This window comes from Battus philenor, unplaced genomic scaffold (genome assembly GCF_028537555.1).
Source record: "Battus philenor isolate CCGP_79_NKW_IND1 unplaced genomic scaffold, ilBatPhil1.0.hap1 SCAF_13, whole genome shotgun sequence".
In the NCBI taxonomy this organism is placed as follows: Eukaryota; Metazoa; Arthropoda; class Insecta; order Lepidoptera; family Papilionidae; genus Battus; species Battus philenor.
The window spans coordinates 13883364-13911293 of NW_027181675.1; the positions used below are offsets into that span (position 1 = coordinate 13883364).

Sequence of the window (27930 nt, forward strand, 5' to 3'; positions counted from 1 at the left end):
TTTTTGTGCTCCAGCTCACTAGGTGACGTCTTTAACATTGCCTACCTGACCTGTTAAACTCTACCACAGGTAGAACTCATGTCGAGTTCATTTTTGAAACGCCCCTTCACAATCAAAATGCCCCCCACGTTAAGAAACACTGGTCTGTGATATTATGTGAAATTTTATTATGTATGCATATTAGGGGGGGGGGGGTATATATCTCATGGCTTTAATATTTGGAGGAGGCCTATGTGTTGCAGAGGGCATCTATCCTCTGACATATAATCTCATATGATTACTCACCAGGGAAGTGGAACTGTTGCTTGTTGACGGGCGGATGCGGGAGGGGGTGAGGGTGCTGCGGCGTGGTGGGGGCGGCCAGCGCGGGGGAAGATGGCGTCGAGCTGTTACACGACGACGTGTTTGACGACGAGTCCGGACCGCCCTGCTGAGAGATAAACTCTGTTATTCACACATATAACACCTTTCCAATAAATCAACGTGAAAACGAAATTGAGTATATAGGACGGGTAGACGGGTGTAGTTGGCCTCAGAATTAAGTAACTACATTCTATATATATTGGCAAGATCAAGTGAGAGCGAGCAGGCATGTTCATCGAATATATAGTGTCCTATTAATCAACGTCAACATGAAATTTCATTATAGGACAAAATCCAGATAAGGAAATAAGTAAATTACGTCACGATGCAACGTACTCTTTCACACCACTGAGTCTCGGCGAGCTATGCTCGAGCGATGTAGTAATATAACTAAAATCAGTACCGGCATGAGTGACCAAATAGTGACGTCACGTGATGGTATTTAGTGCGTCACAGCATAGTAAACTCACGGAGTAATGGTGGGGCTGCGGTGGTTGTCGTCGGCGGCGCGGGCGGCTGGTGAAGGAGGATAGAAAACCCGCGCTCTTGCCGCTCGGAGATGCGCACAGGTACGAACCGCCAGCCGCTATGAAAAAATGTTTTTTATTACTGGCAACTTTCATCATCAGTGTCATCGTTTCAGCCTTAGGACAACCAAGAGTTTAGGTTGGAAGCGACCTAAAAAGACCCCTATCTGGTATTCCACAGTCAGCAATTCCAAATTTAAAATATATTTATAGCATCTGAATTTGTTCGACAGTCAAAAATTAAACTATAGCAAAACTAAAATTATCCATCACTTTTAAAATCAATTTCCAAAATAAACCGTGGCTTTCAGAAATTCGTTAAAACATTGACTTGTAAATGGTCCTGTTTTGGTTCTTCAGGTCTGGAAATTTTAATATAATTTAATATAAAAAAGAATGAGTCTCCTGGAGAAACGGGTATAACAGAGAACTAAAAAGAATAATAGAATTCATCTGAAAGCATGTTAGTGTTAATAGCAAGCTTCAGTGTCACAATGTAAGTGACAAACAATATTAATTGCATCTAAATTGAAAGGTAAGGAACATACTGTGAAGATTGAGTTCTAAACATAAATCATTTTATAATTATGGTGAAAAATAGTCCTGGAAAATCTGTTTATCTGTTTTATCTGTTCCTTGTGGTAGTCAAAGACCAAACACCAAGTACCGGTGGATTAATGTATGAGTTTGATATAGTATCAACTGATTGAAAACGTTATGTTTTTTTTTTTTTTTTTTTTTTAATGACCCCCGCTATTGGGGGCCTCTCGTACCCCTATCTGATTTTTAGGACAGGGACCTTTTTTTACAAATATTTTTTCACAAAGTTTTTTATTTCCATAATCATCTGTCATTCATCTTATTATCTTTTATTCTTTTCTCTCTATCATGTTATATTTCTTTTCTTTTATGCCCTTTTACTCTACTCTTCTTTCTTTCATCCTCTTATTTTTTTTTTATTTTACAAAAATTATTTACTAGGTATGTTATCACAGTTGTTTACTTATAGTTATTATTTATTTTACTTCAGTCTTTTTTGTTTTCTTTTACCTAGTTTTGTTTTTTTGTATTGCTTGTGTTATTATTGTTTTGCAATACTTGAGGAATTCGTTCCTAGTTACACTTTCGCCTATCAGGGAGGCTATTGACTCCTCCCTGATTTGAACCCCAGACCGGCACTCGAAGCCGAACCGGAGTCCCCCGAATGCGGGACACCGGGCCACAAGGTGGATCACGGTCTGGTCCACGCCCGGTTCACAGAAGCACGAGGGGTCCTCCTTGAGCTTAAACCTATGAAGGTACTCAGAGAACCCCCCGTGCCCCGTGAAGAGCTGGGCCGAGACCGCGTCCACCTCGATGCTGCGGAGCACGCGGTAGGCTGAGACGGCGTCCGGGAAAAACATCCTCGTTACCGAAGCCGTCGTTCCTTCCACATACCTCCTGTTCCATTCGTCGAGCGACTCCAGTCTCAGTTGCCGCTTGACGAATGAGATGGGGCATTCCTCATATACAGGTTTGCATTTACTCTTCAGGGCCGCTTCCTTGGCCAGCTGGTCCGCCCTCTCGTTCCCCTCCATCCCCGCGTGCGCTTTCACCCAAAACAACCTTACATCCTTCCCTTTTTCTCTCGCTTTCATCACGTTCTCCTTCACTCTTAACGCTAAGGGATGGAGGGTGTCCGATCTTGCGACAGTTTCGAGGGCGGACCGCGAGTCGCTCAGTATGGCGCAGGCTTGCGCTGACTCGCCGGCCGCGTACCCTGTTGCCTCAGCTAGAGCCAGCAGCTCTGCCTGGTATACGGTGCAGAAGTTGCCCAACTTGAGCTTTTTTGTGTACAGCTCTGCGGCGCCCCGCTTGACGCAGAACGCCGCACCCACCTTATCTTCTATGCGGCTGCCGTCGGTATAAATTACCAAGTCGGCAGCCGCGGTGGCAAGTCGGACTTCCTCCGCACTTTCCCCCAGACAGGAGAACTCCACACCAACTTGACCAGACGGGTGCGGTAGTCTCAGGTAGCTGACCGGTACCTCCAGGTCTCGGTCCCTTACCACCTGCCGGGAATGACCCTTTCTTATTTCAAATAAGCGGGCTGCTTCTTGGACCCGAAGGTCCAGGGGAAGCAACCCGGCAAGTATAAGGGCCGAGTGCAGGGACGCGGTCCTGTGGGTCCTCGCGATCTTCTGCGCGAAGCCCCGCTGGACCGCGCCCAACTGCCTGCGGACCAGCAGCTTCCTAGCCGCCGGCGCCCATGCACTCGCTGCATACAAAATCGTCGGCTCCAGCACCGCCAGATACATCGCTCTGATCACCTCCGAGTTCAGACCCCAAGATACCTTCGCAGCCCTGCACAGCTGACGATAGAGGCCCTGTGCCTTCTTGCTCACGTTCTTCACGTGACTGTTGAACGTGAGCCTATCGTCAATTGTGAGGCCTAGTATCCGGACCTCCCCAGTCCGGCCAAGCGGCTCGCCGCCCATGCTCAGTAATGGGTAGTCGAACTTCTGCTTGTTGGTTAGCACCATCACCTTGGTTTTGTGTGGTGCGAACCTCAGCTTGTTCCTAACTCCCCATTCATGAACATGGGCGAGAACGGCATTGGCCCGACTCGAGATGTCCTGGGCCTTCTGCCCCGAGAAGACCAGCACGACGTCATCTGCGAACGCCTGGCAGTGTGTCCCGGTCTTTACCACCTCCTCCAAGAGAGGGTTGATGAGGAGGGTCCAGAAGGTTGGGCCGCCTACGGATCCCTGCACGCACCCCTTGGTGGTCTCTCTGGCCCACTCTGCCCCCGCGTACCGTACGGACACCTTGCGATCGCTAAAATAGCTGTCGGCAAGGCGCCGCAGATTCACGGGGCAGCGAGTTTCTGCCAGTCTGCACCGTATAGCAGGCCACCAGGCGTTATCGAAGGCTCCCTCTATGTCCAATGATACCAGCACTGCGATCTCCTTCTCCTTCAACCGAGTTCGCAGATGCTGGATCAGGACATACAGGGAGTCCTCGGTACACCTCTGCGGCATAAAGCCGTATTGGTGGCTGCTGACATACGGCGCAGTGTACCACCGGATCCTACGGACCATCATTTTCTCAAGGACCTTGCCGAGAATCGGCAAGAGTCCGATGGGCCTGTAGGATTTCGGGTGCGTGTAGTCCTCCTTGTCCGGCTTCCGCAACGCTACGACCACTGCCTCCTTCCATCTCGTGGGGAAGTGGGAAAGCGCGAGACACCGGTTGGAGAGCGCGAGGTACAGAACGGGGTCCACGGCGACGGCCGCACGGCAGATGTCCGCGGTGAGTCCGTCAGAGCCAGGTGCCTTCTTGGCATTGAAGGTCGATACGGACCATCGGAGCTCCTCCATCGTAAACGGGGGATCGCATGTTCCATCATGGTCCCCCGAGTTGACTTCATCGGCTTTAGCTCTTACAGTTCTGTGGTCCGCATTGTCCTTCCCGGGGTCGTCCTCCGGGAAGAAAACCTCCGCCAGCAACCTGGCTGATCCCGCTGCGTCCAGCACTTTACCTGACTGGACGAGGGGGACGTCCTCTCGCCTCACCTCCGTGCGACGCATCACACGGTGGATCCCGTCCCACATGGTCTCGCGATCCTGTCTCTCGCAGAAACGCTTCCAGCTATGGGTCTGAGCGCGCCTCGCCTCGAGGCGGTATGCCTCCTTCGCGTCGCAGTACTCGCGCCAGACCAGCTCCTTACGAGCCGGCCTCGCGGCCCTGATCCTTCTCTTCTTCCTCAAGACATCCGCCTTGAGGAGAGAGAGCTGTTCGGACCACCAGGGCAATTCCGTCCTCTTCCGCTTGGAGGCCTTCGGCAGGACCAACTCGCAAGCGTCCCTCACGGTTTCCACGTACCGACCGACCATGCTGTCCAACGCCCCCTCCTCGGTGATTTGATTCACCTCGGCAGACGTCAGGCAGCGATCCGATAGCAGCCGGGCGACAGTTCGATGGAACTCGCCCCAGTCTGCCCTACGGGTAGTGTACTGCCGTGTGGTCCGCTTGACATCCGTGCCTCGGGACTTGTCAAGCTTCAGATTGAACACAATTGTCCTGTGATCCGACGAGGATATGTCATCCACGAGGCTCCAGCCCACCGCTCGGTCGAGCAGGGTGGTCGAGCAAGCAGTAATGTCGACGCGACTGGAGTAGTGCTTACCGCCCCGATACGTATCAAACGTCGGCTCAGACCCCTGGTTCATCAAGTGCACCCCCAGTTGGTCGAGGGCGGCTGCGATCTCCACTCCCCTTCGGTTCGTGGACCGGCTACCCCACCAGGTGTTATGCGCATTGACGTCGCCACCCAGCACCACGTTGGCAGTCCCCAAGCCCTCCACGGCCGAGCCGATCCGGTCCAGGTATGGTCCGACGGGCGTATTAGGCTCCAGGTAGACGGACACCACCCCTATCTCCCAAGCCCCAGTCCTCAGCCTGGCCACGGCAACGTTGCCAGACGTGAGTTGGGGACATTGAGTGATATCGATGGTGTCGTCGAATAGCACAATGGCCGCCTTGACAACCTCACCGTTGCCTCGCGCGACACATTGTACCACCCTTGTCCCTGGGTAGTGCCTCATCTCGCCAATAGCGCCGATATACGGCTCCTGGACCAATGCGAACGCCCAGCCTCTCTTCGGCGCTTCGCATATCAGCTCGGCAGTAGCGAGCTTGGACCTTTGCAGGTTTAGCTGCGCCACGCGGTACTGGTGGTGCCCTGCGCGGAGAGTGCGGTGAGTCACCTGGGTGCCCTTAGCAATACGCTACGGACGCCCGTGCAATGGTGTCCCACTTTCTCCGCACAGGACAGTCTTCGTCGAATGCGCCGTGGTCCCACCGGTCTGCCTTAGCTAGTCGGCAGTTCCGGCAGGCGGGAGGTTTCCCGGCTTGCCGATCCGGACACTCGGCGCGTAGGTGCCGGCCACCACAATGGCTGCACCGGTCTTCGCTCTCTGTGCAATGCCGTTTGGTGTGGCCGTAACCTAGGCACCGAGTGCACTGGACCAGCGGGGAGTGATCATGCACCCGCACTCGCTGGAGGTCCACGTGCATGTAGCCCGCAGCCGTCAGCCGTCCCCAGAGAGCAGGCGACACGCGCATGACCACATGGACCGTCTGCACGTTTCGCGCCCTCCTCCTGAACCTCACCTCTGCCCTCTGATCCTCCTCAGAGACGTCGACCAGCAGATGTTTATTCTGGGTCTTGATGGCCTTCACTATCTCCTCGTTTGTATTATAGGCCATCACGTCTCTGAGCAGCACCAGCGGATCCTTGTTCTTCACTTCCTCGAGGCTCAGGTCCTTTCCTGCCTTCTTCAGTCCCTCACGCACCCTCCGCAGCTCAGCCTCTGTGCCGCAGCCCAGAATGACCCGGCCATCCCGCACCCTGCGGATTCGGTCGACCCTTATGCCGGTCTGGGTGGCGTTAAGGGCTTTTCTAATCTTCCCCAGGACCTGTTCGCCCGTGTCGGTCCCCGACGAGACCGCCACCGAGTGCTTAGGTTCGCACCCCGGTGGCGGCCTTTTTGCCGGGCCGGCCGCCACGCTCGCGTACGTGCCAGGAGGCTTCTCCTTTTCTTGTATTTTTACAGCCACGTTAATTTTGATCATACACGTTCAACCACGATCGATCATACACGATCAAACGTTATGTTTGATCATACTAATACAATGATTTTGTAAAAACTTACCATCTTTGTGAAATTTTTCCTTAAAAGCGACAACAAATCCGGGTGGTAAGCCACATGATGGAGGAACTTTACTCTCACAGTCTCTGGAACAAATAAATTTCAATAATATTATCTTCTTTATATTCAATTTAATTTTGTATTCTTTATTAAAAACCCTAGAAAGCAAATACGTTACTTCATAAAAATAAACAAATAAGTACAATGGGTGGTCTTATCAAACAAGGCAATTTCTTACAGACAACCATAGTATGAAAACAGTACAAATATAAATAACGGGTAGTTAATCTGTAAAAACATACATATATACATACATACATAAACATACCCACATATTTTTATATAACAAAAGTATCAAACTGACTTGGATTGCACTTACATCAGAAAGAATAAAGAAACACAAAAAAAAGTAAAGTAAAATCAATCATAGGTCTAGTAAATATAATCTGTAGGGAGAAATATGACAAATAATAATTTACTAAAAAATATAAACTTTGTATTCTGTATTCAATCAATCGTTTTTTTAAGCATCAAAAATACTTAAAAAAATGTCACCAAGCAGTTAAAGACAGACATGTTCGAACAATGGTCATGTCCAAAAAAATTCACCACATTGTTATATTGCAATACAAATACGAGTAGCACAATTTTTTTTACCTAACTTGCCTTATCAATAAACCTGTGTATGTACAATGTATAAGTTTTTACAATAGGCTAGACTTTAAAGAAAATTTTCCAGGAATATTTGTGTGCTAACGATCACTACATTGTAAATGACATAATACCACACATTGGGACTTGTGTTCGCCTAGAGGTTATTTCAATGCTTACATTGTTGACCAGTCAGACTTAAATTGTGTTTTTATGGCCTAATGCTCTGTGGGTGACCATGTCTCAGATCAGTATTTCATCAGAGACACTTACATTGGTCAAAGACCTCCGTCTTCAAACATTTTGATATTTTGGACAATAGGTTTTAGATGTATGTATACATATAAGATGTATACATGTAAAAATTTGATTTGCATTATTTTTTACAACTCCCATTGCAATTTCAGTCAATAACAAAACATGACAGACTTCAGTAAACTTTAGGTAATTAAGTAAGAAAAGGACCAATATTTAGTCACTTCCGCATTTGCAGTGGTAGTCGTGCAACAAAGTGCACCGTCCGCCAGCCCGCTGATAAATGCGTATGCGGCAAACAATGCGAATCACACAACCGCCATCGCCAAATTACTCAACACGTGTATCACCCCTCCACGGGGCATCTTCAGGAGTTATGTTACACCGATTAGTGCCAAACACAAAGTCACATCACACCTTTTTTACTTAGAATGGACTTCCGCAAGGTAAGGCCTGATTCCATTAAAGATTTAGGTGGTTAGTACAGGCCTTCAATCCACTAACAATACTAACCTGTGACATTTAAATTTACACTCCTTGCACTTAAGTCCTGAACCGAAGAGCATCTGCTTATCACAGTAGTCGCAGGTAGCTATCATGTTGAAGGTCTTTGTGAAGCGGTGCGCGATGTCATGAGCCATGCACCGCCCCACTGTCGGTGTCCTTGGAGACCTGGGTGCTGCATTGCTCTGCAAAAGAATTGTTTATACATACTTTTATCACAACAATGTTTGAGAAGCTTACAGATTTATATTTCATATATTTGTACTTTTTTTTTAATAGTAAATTCATCAAAAGTATTCCAATATGTCTTGAGTTCCTGATTGGTCTGTGCAGAAACGTCCTCGAGTGCAAAGGATTAATCCTATGTTATATTAAATTGCAAACGGTATATTATATATTGCCTAATGGCTATATACTCCCTATCTTGTTTTAGGACAGGTTTTGATATCCTTTAACGATTTTTTCACTTTTTTCCCTCTATTTCTGCACTCTTCAATCATTCTTCGTATAATCTATCTTTCCTTTTCTTTCATTCAACAATTTTTTACTGTTCTTTTTCATACTCATTTCCGTTCATATATCGCCTCACTCCCTTCGTCTCGTGAATGTGAATGTATCTTACGGTGTTGTTGCAATGCGCCGGTAGATGGTACTGCATGTTGACGGTTCGCTGCGGAGTACTCTCGGATTCATCGCGTGGCGACGCCGGAGGACTTCCCTCCGCGCCCTCCGTCGCGTCCCGTGCTGACGACTGACTGTTATCGCTGTCAATGTTACCAATAATTATCATTGAACACTCTTTTATTTTATTTTATACATAGAAAAATAGCAATATACATAAGATTAATCCTAGTAATAAAAATGTACTTGTTATTACTACCTCTAACTATATAAAATAAGTAACGTTTTTGATTTACGTTTAATGAGAGTGTCCGCTTGTAAAGATCTTACAATTTCCAAAAAAATGCAATTTGATAGAAACTAGAAACAAATAAGGTTTTCTTACAGAAAGAAAGAACCTCCATATGTCTTTCTTAAATTGAAATTATTCAATAATAATTATAATATGTTCCGTTTGATACAAATTACATACTATGTTAATATTTGGTCAATAAGTTTAACAAATCTAAAATTAATATAGAAGAATCATTTTTCTTTCTTTCACAATAAAGAAAAACAGATGTTTATGTTATTTTTTAAGATAGATATGTTCCAGCTTTAGGAAAACAAAATTTATATTTATTAATGCAATATATGTTTTTCGTTTTGACGTAAAAAAATCAATTTCACTTATTTAAATAATTTTTTTATTGCAAGGTGTTTACAGCCCATTTAGGCCCACTGCAGGGCCATACCGTCAAGAAAAATATCTATGGGTTATATACCATTATTGATCTGTGCTGCCCATCCTCTGGAAACCTGTCTGTGAGCAGTGATAATTCTATATAATAACAGTGCATTTATTAATAGCGTGAATTACATAAGATTGTTGTTGAGAATTGTGATTGACTGATTAATTGGTGTTGAGAAAATTGATGTTCAGAATCAACACCTGAAATAGGAATATATGTTTTAGTCTTCTACCTGTGCGCTACCACTGTTTCAGATTTGGATTTACATTGTTGCCTTATTGGCATTTAAACATACCACATACCATATACTTGAGCTCAGACTTACAGACAGAGCAAGGAAAAATAAATAAAGTATATAACATTAATTTGTTTTCATTATTGTATAATAATTACATTGTTTATTATTTATGAAACCAAAGAAAGTAAAAGGACCAATATTTAGCCACATCCGCACATGTGCGAAATATTAGTCCTTTTCTTACTTAGGATGGACTTCCGCAAGGTAACGCATGATTCCATTAATGTTTATGAAACCATCGACTTTTAGGTTAAGGAGTACTTTAATTGACATAAGCTATACATTGGCATCACCCTGCATCATTGAATCAAATATTTCTCCATCATTATATTATAGACGAAATTCATATCTTTGTATATATACCTGAGATCAGAGGCATCAGGTCTCACAGACAGCTGCGACTCGTGGGAACGCGACTTGGTGAGAGCTGCAGGGGCTGGTAGATGTGAGTTCTGCTTGCGCTTGCTCACAGGCGTTGTGGGCGACTTGCCACCTGCAATGATAATACAGCGACTTATATTTTACTTTATATAAATTATTTAATCTGAAAAGATTATGTTTGGGATTTCTCTAAGAGGTCGACTCAAGGATGAGGAGATCCGTAGATGAACAAAAGTCAACAATACAGCCCAACAAATTGGCAAATAGAAATGTCAGTGGTTAAGCAATGTAGCACAGTCTTGGACCTTAAGGCTCTTGAATAAAGACCATAGACCGAAGTACATTCACTTACAAGAAATATAAAAGTCAGATGCTGGATGTGGACCACTTACAACTGGTCTTATTGAAAATCTTTGGGGTCGTCTATGTTCAGCAGAGGACTTGAAATTGCTGAAATAATGATGTAAACAGAATATTATGAAATAAATTTTATTCTTAAGGTTATTTAAATCATATATCCTGTATTTCACAGATACAGCGACTAACTGTACTGTGGGAAAAGGCTCACATGATATATATTTTAAAGGAAGTCAAGAAGAAACTGGCGAGGTCGACAATTAGGACTTCCTTTGGTACTGGTGTGGACCTTCAGAGAATGGGACATCTTACAAATGTGAAGAAAAGAAGCTGATACCTTTTCTTGGCCTTGGCGATGCACGAGCGTGTCTCTCCCAGGAGTCCCAGTATAGAGGCAGCTCGGCAGCGCCCTCTCCTCGTGCCAAAGCTTCTGCAAAACCCCAATCATTTCAAATTAATATTTTATTTAAACATTATTAGATTACCATACTCTCCCTCCTTTCGACTTGACCGTTCATGTTCCGGTTCGTCGCGACTTGCAAGGCCTTAGAAACACATTTTATGTTGTCTGGATTTATTCAGACCAGTCCCTTGGCCTTTTACCATCTGTCTTGCGGGTGACAATAAGTTTTTGGACTACATCGCTAGGTTTTTGAAGAAATCGAGGATCTTCCGTAAGCAAATGTGCCGAGTTATTTTTCTGTATATTTTGAGCATTATTATTGAGGAATTGGTGAAGAATGTCGGTATACGCGGTTTATTTGCCCGTCGACGTTGTCTAAGTGAGTTTAACTAAGTTTATCTAAGTTTGCCCCTTCTAAGTGAACCGATGAAATAGTTAAGGTAACGGTAAGTCGCTAGATGCAGGCAGCACATGACTGGTCATCTCCGCTAATATGACTATTATGATAGTATCAAGAAAAACTCCAGTTCATAAGAACAGTAAATACTTTTATTACACTTTTAACACTTTAATCGGCCAACTAATATAGTTTAAATATCAGAAAAACTCCAATTCACAGCGCAGTAAATACTTTTATTCCACTTTTAATACTCTCATAAGTCAACTGGCATAGTTTCCACTAGACAACTTATCACCTCGATGGTTATAGAACGACTGACTGAGCTCCTTACTCAATAATCAAAACGCTGTTTCCACCACTCTTACCGGAAGTTGTCACAAAAGAGTGAAGGGGTCGAGTGGTGCTGCCATTTAAGAAAAATAAAACTGACTTTTATAAAATTATTACAGTGGCCAATTTTTCGCATAATTCCAGCTGCAGTCAAGTCGAGTGTTGCTTACCGGTGTAGGTCCGTAGCCTCTGCATGGCGCGACAGAGTCGGCGAAGTTCCTCGTCCCGTGCAGCCGCCAGCAGCGCCCGGAGCTCGTGGTCCGAGCGCTCGCGTAGTGCCTCCAGGGTCGCGACGCGGGAGCACACCGCCTGAGCAGTCACTTGATCAAAACCCTACTGTACACGCCATACTTGACAAGCTTTTGGACAAAAATTACTGTAACATTGACAATCCTAATTTGAAGTAGTGAGAAACGTCCTAGTTTACTTTGCTAGAGTTTGTACTGTTCTGTAATATCGAACACCGAAGAGAACTGGGTGAGCAACCTTTTTAACGAAAAAGCCAATTTAAATTTTAAAAATTTTTGGTAGACCGCTCGTAATGTAAAAATTATTAATAATTCACAAAATTTTATTTTTAATAAATATTTTATTAATGAAATATACAAATTTTAATGCAAAATAAAAATAAAACAAGATTAGAAGAACAGAGCGGAAAAATTATTATACCTGAAAATTTTCATGAAAAATTTGGCATGGTTTTTTCTAAACAAGCGTATATATAATACGTACGCAACTTTCCAATCGTGCATCGCTCAGTTCAGATCGGTGGCTATTATTGTTTCAGTTTAGCCATTTTATTATAATTATTTTTATTACAATACATTAATGGGAGAAAGTCAATAAAATAAATTCATTTTTAGAAATGCCTGGCGGGTCGCATATGCATGTTTAACGTGCTGCAAGCGCCCCGCGGCCCGCACGTTGATCATCCCTGGATCATTAGTATATAATTTTAAAAAATTCCAATAAGTCCTTTGTAATTTTCCTTTATAACTGAAATATATTTATATATATCTTCTTGTAGAAGTTTGTATTTTTTCTTAAAAAAAAAAAAATAACTTTTAACTCTTCAGACATTGTTTATTATAAACATAAATGTTGTCAAGGCTGGTGGCGATGGTGGTATTATACAGCCTGCAGATCAAATGTCAGCTGGGACATTAAGGTTCTGGATTGGAGACCACGACATGGACAGCGAAGTCAACTAACAAAGCTAACGAGAAGAAGATGAGCTTGTTCAAGTCATCAGACGACAATACAGGCCGCTTCCAACAGCTCTACGTCTATTAGTGGACTTCCCACGTTTGTAATGATGATGATAAAAATGAACCTCTATAGCTTCTGGACTGAGGCCGACCACGCGGAGCCATTGCGCCAGGCAAGGCACGTCGCTCAGCTCCCGTTGCAACTCCTCGCTGAACTGCGACTTGAACACCAGCTGCCGCGAGAAATGCTTCACGAGCTTGCCCTGGAATGAACAAAATAACTGTTAGAATTTTAATTTTTGCAGACTACTGCCAGAAGTTATGTCTATGGCATTCCTTTAAAAAATAGTCAATAATTAAGTAAAAACATTAAAATATATCATTATTATATCGTTTGCTAAGTTATTGTTTGTTGCGCTTATTAAACAATAATATAAATTTGCAGCGCGAACTATCAAACGCGCGATGTTCAAAGCGTACTGTCAAACGCGCGATGTTCAAAGCGTACTGTCAAACGCGCGAAGTTCAAAGCGAACTGTCAAGCGCGCGATGTTCAAAGCGTACTGTCAAACGCGCGATGTTCAAAGCGGACTGTCAAACGCGCGATGTTCAAAGTGAACTGTCAAACGCGCGATGTTCAAAGCGAACTGTCAAACGTGCGATGTTCAAACAGTCATTTATATTTTATTTGTTAATCGTCTAGACATCTAAATCCCAACTGTTTTGTGTCAACTCTCACTTTACACTTCTATGTCCACCCCAATTTTGTAACACACATAGTTTTAACAATAAAAAATTAATAAGGATATAGACGTAAATCACTAGAAAGTCTTTACCATGTATATATTTATTAAATCAAAGAGCCTTTGCAACAGTTTTGTCGGACATCTATTTCAAAAGCACTTACTGTACTATCGGTACGATATTTATTATTCCTGTAATGTACATTGAACTAATCATCCATTTATATCTTTTACACCTGTAACTAATCATCCTGTATATTTCGGAACGACTAAAGCCACGTTCGGGCATAACAAGGCGTGAAACAAACTAGCATTGATTAAGAACAATGACGGGTGATACGGCCGTACCTTGCGCATCCTGTTCGCGCTTCGCATTAGATCCTGCCTCTAAATTGATAAAGCTTCCGACAATTACTGGAAGCACGTATAATTTGGGTTTTAAACTGTTTCAAATTCAATTACCCCAGTCTATAGGATTAATTAAAGTATTCTAAGCGAGAATTTTTTAATTAATTATAATAAGGATTTATATTCCACAAACATAAGCATTTGTACTGTAGCGAAATAATCACAGTTGTCAAAAATGCTTTCGCTTATCTGTCAATCCATTGGTCTACGCATGCGCAAAATTAAAGGACGCGCGGCGTATGATTTGCAGGCGGTTGTCAAAACCGCGTATCACGCCGAAAAACATTATGAAATTAAAAAAATGGCGATGGTAAGTGACATATGTGTTGTTGTTTGTGAATTTGTATTAAATCTTTAGTGCTTGATGAATTATTAAATTAAAGACAATCTTATATTAATTTTGTATCAATGTTTAATATGTACAAATGAGTGGTGAAAGTTTTATGTAAAAATTATTTCATTCGTATGACAAATAATTTGTTATGGCGTTGGTGAATCTGAAGTTGTAGGGGGATGACTTTTAAAATAAACTGTCTATCTTTCATCCGAGCGTTTTAATTTTTGTGCTCCATCTCGCTAGGTGTTGTCTTTAACATTGCCTACCTGACCTGTTAAACTCCACCATAGTACAATTACGTTTAATATTTCATAAAATTTTTTTTTGATTACGTTTTTGCATGTTTGTCTTGTAAACTATTTCATACCAAGTTGAAGTCAACTTCTTCTCCGCCGGAGGACGCCCAAGGCATATGCTTTCTCCAAAGATCGCTGCGGTAACCGGTCCTGGTCTCCCCGCATCCAGACTTCCCACAACCTTAACTATGTCGTTGGTCTACCTAGTGAGGGGCCTACCCTCGTCGCGTCTACCGGCTTTAATTATTATAGGTAAGAAAAGGACCAATATTTAGCCACTTCCGCACATGCAGTGGTAGTCGTGCAACAAAGTGACTCTGTGTTTGGCAATAATCGGTGTAACATAACTCCTGAAAATGCCCCGTGGAAGGGTGAAACACGTGTTGAGTGATTCGACAGTGGCAGTTGTTGCATGTGCAGAAGTGGCTAAATATTAGTCTTTTTCTTACCATTAAATAAAAAAAAAACTAATTATTATAATTTTTTAAAAATCACATGTCTTGTTTGTTTTAAACGACGTCCTAGCAATGTTCAATTTTTAAGATTACTTTTTTTATCAAGCGACAAGTCGGCGGTAACACTGAATGTGTATACTCGTCTTATAGTCCAGTCTATTTGCAAGTTGAAGCATTGTGCAGGCTATTTCGCGCAGAAAAGACGGCTGGTGAACCTTGAAGTTTTGTTGGACATCCACCCTTTTACAGAACTGTAACGTTGCCTGTAACTTCAGTCTCACACTTTCAAACTCACAGTCGTTGAACGATTCATGTAGAAAGCTATGCTTGAGGAGTTTCTACAAGAGGCGATACCTAGAAGAATGAAAGTAATTGACATAGCCCAGTGGATTGGGAAGTTGAAGTGGTAATAGGCAGACCACATTGCGCACAGAACAGAGGGTTGCTGGAGCCTTTGTCATCATCAATACTACGATACACCGAACAAGCCCGACACTAATACTCAAGAAACGTTTGCTCGTGTGTATGCGAGAGCAGTTTGGGTCGGACGGCGTCGCTTCCTACTGCCGTGTAGTCTTCACATTCCGAGTCTACACCACACTAGTCACAACACTATACACCTACACGGGTACAGTCCATCTTCATGCAAACGTTTTCTTTGTAACTATACGATCACCTAGCGTAAAATTTTAAATCACATCTTGTTAACGCGAGCACAATTCCGATGCTGCAAAAAGGCAAAGCTGCTAGCAGCGCAACTTCTATCAAATAGCAGAGTAGTTTTTCCGGGTCGACTCCGAATGCCGGTTACGCATGAAGATCTGCGAGAAGTTAATGGCCTAGCTAATAAAGAAGAACGAAAAGAGATCAATATTCCTCGAACTTTGCAGGAAAATTGCAGGAAAAGCAATCAGTAGAAATAAAAGTTAAAAATAGCAAATAAAGCAAAATAAAAATGAGGTATGAATGATATCGAATGAAACAGAAATGTGAAAAAAAAAGATGAAGCACGAAAGATTATAAGAGGGCGCAAATAAAAGTAATGTGAACAAAAAATTAAATAAAACGACCCTATCTTTTTCGAAGATATGGGTACAAGAGACCTCCGATAGCGGGGGTCAAAAAAGAAACATTGTAGTTATTATATGAAGTAGAGATCATAGACCTGCAAGCGCAAACTGGAACTTCAACCCACAAAGTGTACAGGTGGACCTTGTTGAGGACAACGTAAAATTCAGGATGCATATACAAGGAGACCCCGTGGTACAGCAATAGGCATCTAATTATATGCAAATACATTATCTGTCCCTATTTTAACTATATAAAATCTAGTAGTTACTATAAACTTTAATTATTTGGCGTTAAAATCAGGGAGGAGTCAATAGCCTCCCTGATAGGCGGAAAGGATACTAGGGAAGAATTCCTCTCATACTGCAAGGAAATAATTAAAAAAGTGATACAAAAAAATAAAAATTAAAGAAAATAAGAAAAATTTTAAATAGACAGTAAGAAAAAATGTCATAAAAATGTAAACGAAAAGAAATAAAGATAAAATGTAACATGTAATGAGGGAGGAATGAAAGGTCAAAGAGTAAAAGGGAAATATAGCAGAAATGTGGCATGAAAGAATAGATTGAAAGAATATGTAAAGAACGAAAGGAGAGAATGGAAATAATAAATAACTATGTGAAAAAATAAATTGCCCGTAAAGTCCCTGTCCCACCAAAGATAGGGGTACGAGAAAAAAAAAAACTTTAATTATTTAATAATTAAATATTTTATTCTTATTATAGCAGTAACAATTTGTTTTGTATTAACACTATCGTTGTTTTGAACGACATGTGTACATATTCCAGTACAGTCTAGTGTGTGGCGCTCAATTCTTTTTAATTGGAGTTAATTAAAACGATTTTTTTTTAGTGTGGACCAAAAAACAACTTTAAAGTGAACACGTTTAAATAGGTCAATTCCTCCTTGTAAAGTACAAGGAAAATGATGGCTTGTAAACGTCCCACACAGATCTACGTTGAATTTTTATTACTGCAAGACAAAAATTCCACAAAAATCGCCACAATCCCGTGTCATGTGCTGCCAGAATCCAGTTACACCCCCTGACCTTCACACACACATGTCTTGGGTTCAGCTTGTGGATGGGTAGGCCTGCCGAATAAACCAAATGTGGTCATCACTTATACCTTTAGGCTCTAATGGATTTTTGCTTATAATATTTAAAAGCGCAACGTATATAAGTGTGAAATTGGATTCGACATAATACAATTAAATCTTCTACCGGAAATAACTCAATTATTACTTTCCTAACTAGCTTATATATTAAGGGAACGGGAAAAAAATAGGCTATTTCGGCTTCGTAGAGCGTTATCTCTGTCTCACACTACCTATGTGACGTTCTGTCAGTCGTGCGAACGCCGATTGTCTCTTTCCAAAGGTCGATGTGCAATATTTATCGCCGAGAAGTGTAGTTTGTTCAGTATTATTATGTTTGTACTAAAAAATTATACATCCTCTTAACAGCTAGATTGCATCCTTTTGGGGCGTGGGCCCCAGGTTGGGAAACGCATGTATACGTCTAACACGTTCCGTGGCACGGCAATTTTTTAAGATTTTCCATTCAGGCCGCCAGGGGCATATACGATCCACACTTTAAAAATTAAAGTCTTTTAAGGCGTATGCTTTACACTTTTTCAATACTGCAAAGCTATAGCTAGCAGGAAAAAGTTATAAATTTTAAATATTTAATGGAATCAGGCGTTACCTCGCGGAAGTCCATCCTAAGTGAGAAAAGGACCAATATTAAGCCACCTCCGCACATGCAGTGGTAGTCGTGCAATAAAATGCACCGCCCGCAAACCCGCTGATAAATGCGTATGCGGCAAACAATGCGAATCACATAACCGCCACCGTCAAATTACTCAACACGTGTTTCACCCCTCCACGGGGCATCTTCAGGAGCTATGTTACACACCGATTAGTGCCAAACACAGTCTAAATTTAATATGCATTACGTACACGCGCGTGATGTGAAGTTACCTATATTCGAGTCTGCAATTCATTTGTTTAAGAATCCTTTGTTTTTCAACGAGAACTGTAAATTGCACGAACGAAAAGTGCAGCGGTGATCGTATACGGCCCACATGCCATGTACATTATTAACAATGTACAATATACGAAGTTAAATGTGAACAATCTAGTAATTGTTTAGTTATGCTCGCAATTTATTGATTGATTGTTGGTAAACACTCGACTTATCGGGCCCACTGTCTGCGGTGTAGTGTCACCAAACATTACGCTGTTTAAAGGACGTCCCATAATAAATATTTAACTTTTATATCTACACAATTGCAATAGGAACAAAGGGTACAGTTGAGATATTCTATAATAAAACTTTAAATAGATCGGAGGCTGTTGTTTTTACGGTTTTATTTAGTTGTTTATTTTGGTCAAAACTAGAAATTGAAATTTAAGCACCTTCCCGTTGTCAGATTGATCTGAAATTTGGTACACACATTTAATTTAGGTGGCAATACAATATAATAAAATCAATAACATTATAAATCTAAGACGGCCGCCGATACAAAATGGCGAATTACATATTTTTCCTTAACCCCCTCAATATGGGTATCAAATGAAAGGGCTACACTAGTAAAACACGATGATTATGTCAAAATTTAAAATTCAAGATGGACGCCGTTCCAATATGGCGGACTAGGTACATATTTTTCCATATTTTTTTATTTACAATATTACCGTATATTTCAGATTAGGCAGTGGTATAGCCCAGTGGTAGGCGACCGAGACTCACGATCATAGGTCGAAGGTTTGATTTCAGACATACAACCTTACATAATTCGCACTTTATATATGAATTATTTTTGACAGCCTTCGCTAGGCTTCGTAATTCATGACAATCACGGAATCTGATTAGGAATGTTAAGCTCAAAATATTCTGGTCTAATGCGAAAACTGTGTTGCTATATGGATACGAGACGTGGGAGGTCACCAAAGATATCTCACCTCCAAGTCTTCGTTAACAACTGTATTCGATATATTCTCGGTATACATTGGCCTGAAAAAGTCTCAGAAGTAGACCTCTGGAAACGCTGCGGTGAGATGCCGATCGACCAGCAGATCTAACGCCGCAAGTGGAACTGGATAGGCCATACGCTCCGAAGGGATGATCACATATCGAGTCAAGCCCTAGAATGGTATTCTCAAGGAAAGCAAAGACTTGGCCGCCCAAAGCAAACCTAGCGGCGGACAATCACTGCAGAAGTGAAGGCAGTTGGAATGACGTGGAGCGAAGTAAAGCGCGAGGCTTAAGACCGCTTGGGATGGCGACGTACTGTGGATGCCCTCTGCCCCATCTTGGGGACGTAGGAATGCTGATGAATGATGACATTAATTATATAGGATTGCCACTGCTCACGAACAAGTTTCCAGAGCAGCTGCATCCTCTGCGTACCATAATACCACACTGCGATCGCCAACCCCCCTGCTAAGCGTGGCGATTATTGTATATCCCCCCCCATAGGTGCCTTTGCGTGAGACTTGTGCTTTTCAGTGGGCGTTTGTCGATCTATATGATGATACAGGCCGCTTCCAACCAGTCCTATTTAAATCTATGTCCAGCCGTGGGCGTCTCAAGCTGGTATGACGGTATTGACACACTAATAAGTAAATTTATTTATTTATCGCCGGCCCCGCTGAATAAAATTAATCCGAAAATGCAACTTTTCAGGAGACACGAGTAACTAAATATGTATTGTGTATTTTTTTGTACACATGAACTACCCTTTATAAGTACTTTTATATTTTCCTTACTATGGTTGTCTGTGAGAGATTGCCTTGTGTGATAAGACCGCCCATTGTACTTTTCTGTATATTATTGTAAAACTTATTACATGTATCTTATCGTGTACAATAAAGAATATTAAATAAACATAAATAAATATTGGTAATATCTCAAAAACTGGTATACTTTAAATTATAATATTTGTATAGTTTGAAAGAAAGGATTTAAGTCTTTACTTACATTGTATACTATCTTTATTTTACCATTTTTAGCTAGAAACTTACGCAAAAAATTTAAAAGGCGTATTGGAACTCGTAGATTGTAAATATTAGGGGAACCGGAATGTAATATCGCTTTCTTAAGTCAAATTCACACGACTACATTTTTAACAAGTTTTTATTTCTAATCAACAATATATTCACCTTCGTTATCAACAACCTTTTGCTATCTAGTATACAAATCAATGCCGGAGCGGTAACAAATCAAACGGTTTTTCTGTAAAATTTATCGACAGAAACGACATTACTTTCCGGTCACTCTAATATATAAAAACCCCATAAAAATAATAACTTGGATAGGGGCGGCGACATATATGTTACGTAACCATTCTATTCAATTCAAATTCAAAATATGTTTACATGCGCTTTTGAATCGTCGATTATTTTAACATTATAAGGAGTAAGCTACCATAGACTCGGAATGCTTCTATTGGCCAGAAATTCAATAGTCACTTTATTCAAAATGAATTTCAAACCATGGAACTTGGTTTATTGTACATTCTATATGATTTATTATTTATTTTAGATTTAAAATTTTTGTGTACCTTTGGACCCGTAAAGAATTTGTTAACCTTTTAAAGATATATACGTAAGGAGTTTTTTTCTAGTTTTTAAGTGAGTATTTTTTAAAATGAGAATTAAAATTTAGGCACATAAATATTTTATCATATATTGAGTAACGACAGAATACCGATTCTTTTAAAAACATTTTTCGGGGTATCAGGTAAAATAAATATATAATTAATTACGGCGGCATTATAATAAACAATCGTAAGACAAGACGCTCCAAAAATAACTAAATTATACGAGTCATACTGATCATACTAATCAGGACCGTTGCTGGAGTTTCTTCTGCTTCATCTGCCAGCGCTAACGCTATCCTAAGTGGCAGCAGTGATATTAGTCAGACAATAGCAACCAGACAAGCAGAGGTTCGACCCCCTCGGGCGCCCTAAGCGGGTATTATCAACGAGTGACAGCCCAAATTCAGGTCCCTCCCCTAGTGGGGTCCTTGAGTTAAGTCACTTCATGGAACGTCAACCAAAGCGATCTAATAGCTCGTCGGTGTTACATCGTATATATTACACGAGAGTACTTTGACGGTGGCGGTTGTGTGATTCGCATTGTTTGCCACATATGCATTTATCAGCGGGCTGGCGGACGGTGCAATTTGTTGCACGACTACCACTGCATGTGCGGAAGTGGCTAAATGTTGGTCCTTTTCTTACTTAGGATGGACTTCCGCAAGGTAACGCCTGATTCCATTAAATATCTAGGAATGGAGTTCCTTTGAGAAGAGGCGGAGAGAAACTCAACAGTTGTCTGCATGTGCGGAAGTGGCTAAATATTGATCCTTTTCTTACTTCGTATAATAGTAGTATATAGCAGCCTCCAACTTTGCTACTTTGAAAGATATCTTAGAATAAGCGCACTTCTCGCCCTGCCACCTTAAACCTGTGAAATCTGCAAATGCCATTTGGAACGACATTCAAGTCCAAAATAAAGTCGTAACTTCCGTTAATTGTCTTCACAAGGTTGACCCAGTTGAGTTTGCTTGCGTGTGAGAGATGGAGGTTTCACTTCCTATATAGTTACGTGTAAAAAAAAATTGTTTAGTAAGAAAAGGACCAATATTTAGTCGTGCAATAAACCGCCACCACCAAATTACTCAACACTTGTTTCACCCCTCCACGGGGCATCTTCAGGAGTTATGTTACACCGATTAGTGTCAAACACAGAGTCATATTCAACCGCTTGCATTGTTGGTTAAACCAAACGTTTTGAGCTTCCACCCGATGTAGTTTGGTTAATTTATTGTATAAACGCGCCTGTTCAGCTTGGCATGCTGACCTTAAATATTTAATGGAATCAGGCGTTATCTCGCGGAAGTCCATCCTAAATAAGAAAAGGACCAATATTTAGCCACTTCCGCACATGCAGTGGTAGTCGTGCAATGAAATGCACCGCCCGCCAGCCCTCTGATAAATGCGTATGCGTGCCATATTTATATGTATTGTTATGTCTTTTCTTTATTGAAGTTCTACCTGAGACCCGTGTACGAATGCTGTCCTTTTTTTTCTAAGCATTTCTGAAACACGCTATTAAAATTTCTAAATACTCTTAGTATATATTATAGTTTTTGATAGAGGTTATGGAGGACCACAACACCCGTTTTAGTGAGCAGCCGCCCGCTGCCTAGCCGCGTGGGCGGACCGTGGTTGGATCCGGATCTTTCTTCGGCTCGCCTGTGGTCCGCGCTGCCGTCCCAACCCGCAAACACACTCCAGCAACACACCCCGTCAAAGCTCTACCGCGAAAAGCCTTAAAAACGTGCGAACGTCACTGTGCAACTGGTAGGCGCCCTACCAGCTTTAGTTTTTAAATCTAGTTCACGGACCCTTCCGCTTCGTGAACTCGAGCCAATGAAGCTGTAAAAGCCTTAGGGCTAACGGCATTAACATCAACAGAGTAAAATGAAAGGCTTTGGAGGGATCCCTGCTCTACGCGGTTATTGCCGTACCGTTGTACTGTACATGACTTATTTTGAAGTACTTAAAGTATGGAACTGTCGTAGGGGAGCATGGCACGTCAGTACCACTATGAAAGCACAGTGCATAGCATTGAACCCCACCACCGTAGCGAACTCGATTCCTTATTGCAATCCTTAATAATTTTTTTGTTTAATATTGAGATACCACAATCTTAATATATGAAATTAGGACTTGTACTTTTATTATAATTTTATTGCGTACTATTTAGGCACTATAATCTTTAAAAAAAAATGAACTTTAATTATTTAAATCAAATTTTGAGAATACAGTTACTACTAAATTATCAAAACATTATTTATTATTTATGAAACTATTGATTTTTTTTGATAAGTTATTCCATACACTGATTCACAGCAAATTAGCTAATCATTTACTTCTTTAAGGCTTTCACAACCTGTATAATGTCAATGAATATCAAATTTTGTTTCTTTAAAAACAATATTAAAAAAAATTGTCCCATAAATTTCGACAACATATGGGCACCCTAGTCCAATACATGCAGAATTTATGTTTTATTGGTAAGAGGATAACTACAAACTAAGAATAAATTATGTTTATGATTATCAAAAGGAATCACATATGGACAGATTTATCTATAATGCAGGTAAACTGATAGATATGCTATATCTAGATATCTATCTATCTAGGTTACAAGTGTACTCACTAGGAGGTCTAATGTGTTACACACTTCTTCGAGTTAATAATATTTTAAAAGTCATTTAATTAAATAAACAGTTAAATATAAAATGTATGTTCAATATTTATTTATTCTTTTGCTAACATAGAATCATTTATCTTTACATTAATTACCATAACTCTCTCTAATAACACATTAAGTATGTAGCATATGTATATATATATATATATATTTGTGTGATTTATGTATATATTATATCCTTCTATTTAAGTATAAGCATATATAAGCATAGTATGAGTAACATTTTGACACATACCTGCTGATTATCTTTGCACCACTCTTAACAAAATCCTGAGCATACATTAAAATAAATTGATGAAAAAAGCTTACTATTTAATAAAAGAATATTTAAATGTCAAGAATCCTTGGCGGTAACATCACTGATTATTTTCATTTAATTTAGGCTATATCTGATAAAGTGTATAATTATAAATCTGTATTAAACTTTATTAAAACATGTTGTTATAGAGTTTCTTCCCGCTTCTTCTCCACAACCACAATACTTTGCGAAGCAGGGTAGAGTCAAAAATAAAATAGATTAAAAATAATAATAATAACTTGATGACCATTAAGAGTTCTGTTAAAAGTTCCAATGTTGAATAGACAAATCATCTCCATAATCTTTTCTGGTTCAGGTTAAACCTATCTAAACCAGTTATACAAGCCTTCAGCAACAAGCACCACATCCAGCTAACACCAACAACACTATCCACCTCGCACTACATAGTGAATCAATGGAATCCTAAAACGGAGATAGCTGTGCACCAGTAAAATCTTATAAATTACTTAAAGATATATATGTTATATTTATGAATCCTCTATAATGGTATTCTAAGAAGTATTGTCTTTGTTTTATCAACACACAATCATATAAGATAACAAGTTTGTATTTGATTAGAGATAGGCCTGTAAAAGCACTGCTCTATTTAAGTTGGAAACAAGTCATTTGAAATCTGACCTTGAAATACAATAAACAAAAAGCATTTCTTATTCAAACAAGGCTGGTTGGTTGGTGGGTATCAATAGTACATTTATTTTAAATCTTTTTAACCCTTAATAGCCTAGAGTTTCAATTTTGATACCAATCTTTTAAATCAAATGTTCACATTGCTATTAGTTTTTTTTTTATAGGTTCGCTGTATGTATTTTACTGTTGTATAATATTCTTTTCCAACGAAATTAAAAATATATATATTTTTCCCTTCATCTAGACCCTCAAGCAAACACAGTAATATTTAAAAAAAATCACTTTCGTAAATCAGGCTATTAAGGGTTAGGAAATGTTCTCAACTCAGGGGAAAAACTCATCATCCACAAGATCATCTTTACTAATAATCCACTGAAGTTCACTGCTGAACATGATTTCTCCCATAGGTTTTCACACAGCTTTATTGGATGACATAAATATGTCTGCTGTCATCTGTCACCTATAATACTTAGCATAAAACTCTCAACTTAGACATATACAATAATAACTCATTTAATTTTTCTTAAAACCTTCCTGCGGCTTTATATACATGGTATTTAACAAAAAAATTACACAGTTTATTTAGTTTTGGTTATCATGTTAAATATTATAGATTTTGTGTAAAATATTTGTAGCCTAAGTTACTCTTTATTACATCAGTCACCTGCCAGTAAAAGTCCAGTCAAAATTGGTACAGCCATTTCAGAGATTAGCCAGAACAAACAGACAGACAGAAATTGTGAGTCATTGGATGATGAATTGGACATCAAGATGCATGAATTTCCAACATGCATACATGGTTGAAATTTGTTCACCCACAACAAGTATTTTGCTACTACTTTTATACAGAAAACAACCCAGGAATGGAACGGCCTTGTTGTTTCAACCTAGCTATAACTTGAGAATCATGAAATAAAGAGTGAATAGGTATATACAAGGCAAGCATGTACTGTCAAAGGCCTTCTTATTGTCTAACATCAGGCAATACAAAGGTCAAATGCTTTGACTATAACTAATTAAAAAAAAAAACAAGTGAAGTTAACAAAAGCAACTGGTTTATGAACAACCAAGTATGAACTGGAACATTGTACCCAAAATCATTGAATATAGTCATAGCATATTATATATGCAAGATATAAACAATACATATCAAATATAGAATATAAATTCAATAGACATCATTAATAAAGATCAACTATTATTCAGTGGACCTTGCTAAAATATTTATAAATCCATCACAAGGACAATGTTGTGTTTTTGCATAGCAAGCAATTATAAAAGGTGATGTATTAGAAGCCAAAGGTGTCACAATTCAGTATTCATATTGTTATTTTAAATTGTTTATTCTGTTAAACTAATTTCTCTCTAATAAAGAATAACATAACATGTTTTTAAAACTGTAATTTACAGTTTATTATATCTTTTTTTAACTCTGACATTGATTACATTGGACTTTTATTTCATGAATGATTAAATGAATTAACTTTTCTAGTTTAACTAATATTGATGTTAAAATTCATTTTAAGAACTAATGATCTAAATTGATAATATTTGCACATAACGCTTTGTGATGACTTACGTTGACGTATGACTTTAATTTAATCGCCTTATTAAAAACTTAAATATTAAAACACATTTACGAAAAATTCTTTCGAAAATAAAATTGTGTTTAAATAGGCAATATTAAGAATTAATTTACATATGTTTACTGGTAAAAGAAAGTGCGTGAAAGTTAATTAACTATTAATGTTTATTATTCTACGAATTTTACAGTAAATAAAGTTCCGTTAGTTACAAAAACCGCCAATCATAACGAAAGGCGACCCGCTCTACGATGTAAAATCGACCGATTGCTGCCAAGGTAATCGAGGGTGCGCGTCGGAAACACTTTCTACGCAGCCCGTGAACCGGCCGACGTGGTCCCGGAGCGCAGCCGAGTCCTTGAGGCACGGGCCTTGGAAATTGTTCAAGGGCACATCATGTTTCCTCCGCATTACGCGTATAATACATGAAATATCCCTACCTCCAGCGTCCGGATCTCCTGCTGCGTCAGCTCCGCACTCGTAGAGCATTGCGTCCGTAAGCCTTCTAGTCTGTCCGCTGAAACGTCGATCATAGACTGTATGGTCTCAATCATCTGTATTGCATCACGAACTTTCTTCAGTTCGTTCTCCCTCTCCGCATCCATTACAAATATCACAGCACTATACACAAGCCACTAAGCACTACTTATAAGTAAAAAACTCTCTATTCATTATAAAAAATGAATTTGAATATACAAAACATTGCAGGTGTTGTATTGCCGATACAGCGGCCATGTCCGAAGAAAATCTATATTCTTGTCTATACGTATTCCGATCCACAGACAATTTTGACAGCTGTTGCAATAAAATGGCAACATTTTGAATATAGTGATGTTATTATTCGTTAATAAATGACAAAATTAATACGTTGACAATATTTTTTTAGTCTCTAAAGCAAATGATTATGACCAGAAACAAAGAATGTTTTAAGATAGTAAGCTATGATAACGATAAACTTTAAGAAACTTGTATTTGCTATAACGTTATCAGCTCGGCCAACGTTTGGTATGATTTGAATAAATAAAGAGAAAATATTATTTAATTATTAAATTGCAAGGCTTTTCCTTGCACACAGACATAAAAAAAGTTATTTCATTTATCTTATAATGAAACTAAACTCACATGCTCATGAACAGCCCTCTGGTTCTCAATTTAAACCAACACCTGTATTTTTTAGCTAAGAGGCACAACTTCTTTGGTTTTCAGTCTCCTTGGATTTAAGTATTAATTTAATTTGGACATAACTCACTATAGCCAAATAATGATAAATCACAATTACACATCCAAAAATTGAAAGGAAACCACTTTTTTTTTCAAAGAAATTGCGACAGCCTGATGTTTTTTCTGTAATTTATTTTGGTTTTAAGAAGCGTTGCTATTAAAAAAATATGACGCTAAATAAAACAATTATGATAAGTATTACAATTATTACAGATTTACAAAAAAAATGCCGATACGGTTTTATTTCTTTCGAATTAACTGTACATATCGATTCAATCAATTGTCGATGAAAAAAGTCACATCCCTGTTACAGTTGAAGTATTAGTGCAAAATACAATTTCGGCCTGGAACAGTTATGACATTTGATATTTTGTTAGTCTATGACTTACATCAACGGAGGGAAGACGTTTGTTGTGAGATTTGTTTCCTTATATATCGCCTACGGTTGTTAATTAATTCTGTGTAATGTAATTAAGTAGGAAAGATATATAATCTTTTTTATTTTACAATACGTAGGGATTGTGTTCATCCTTAGGTTGTAGATGTAGATAAATTAGGATGTTTCTTGTACGTGTATTAGTGCCTCTGCTCTGCCTTGGATTAGAAGGTAAATAATTTAAAAACTGATGAGTTCTTTGTTTTAACGTATTTAAATATATTAACAAGCATGGTATCGCTTTTAGTTTTTACGCGAGCGGTCGCCGATCAGGTCGAGATCCGCGAGGTGGCTGCCGATAAGGGAACAAACGTTACGATTCCCTGCGGTGGAACCCTTACACAAAATACTTCTAATGTCCAGTGGGTTCATCGAGGTAACCGTACTCATCACACCGTACTGGTAAGTCCACGTATTTCGTAATA

The 27930-nt window shown here is 39.9% G+C and overlaps 2 protein-coding genes across 2 annotated transcripts in view; one reads left to right on the forward strand and one right to left on the reverse strand.

The window, feature by feature from the left end:
- Window positions 1-26615, reverse strand: part of ksr (kinase suppressor of ras) — a 37961-nt gene extending 11346 nt beyond the window's left edge. The window contains exons 1-10 of the mRNA XM_068777278.1: window positions 26289-26615; window positions 12848-12985; window positions 11685-11823; window positions 10719-10811; window positions 10007-10136; window positions 8616-8757; window positions 8003-8178; window positions 6587-6669; window positions 834-949; window positions 286-427 (exon numbers count right to left, since the gene is read on the reverse strand). Of these exons, the coding sequence (XP_068633379.1) occupies window positions 286-427; window positions 834-949; window positions 6587-6669; window positions 8003-8178; window positions 8616-8757; window positions 10007-10136; window positions 10719-10811; window positions 11685-11823; window positions 12848-12985; window positions 26289-26453 (1324 nt within the window). The 5' untranslated portion in view covers window positions 26454-26615. The remainder of the gene's footprint in view (window positions 1-285; window positions 428-833; window positions 950-6586; window positions 6670-8002; window positions 8179-8615; window positions 8758-10006; window positions 10137-10718; window positions 10812-11684; window positions 11824-12847; window positions 12986-26288) is intronic.
- Window positions 26616-27589: 974 nt separating this feature from the next.
- The window catches only part of LOC137933521 (cell adhesion molecule DSCAM), a 96609-nt gene continuing 96268 nt past the window's right edge, over window positions 27590-27930 (forward strand). Inside the window, exons 1-2 of the mRNA XM_068777481.1 lie at window positions 27590-27676; window positions 27753-27907. Coding sequence (XP_068633582.1) covers window positions 27628-27676; window positions 27753-27907 — 204 coding nt within the window. The 5' untranslated portion in view covers window positions 27590-27627. The remainder of the gene's footprint in view (window positions 27677-27752; window positions 27908-27930) is intronic.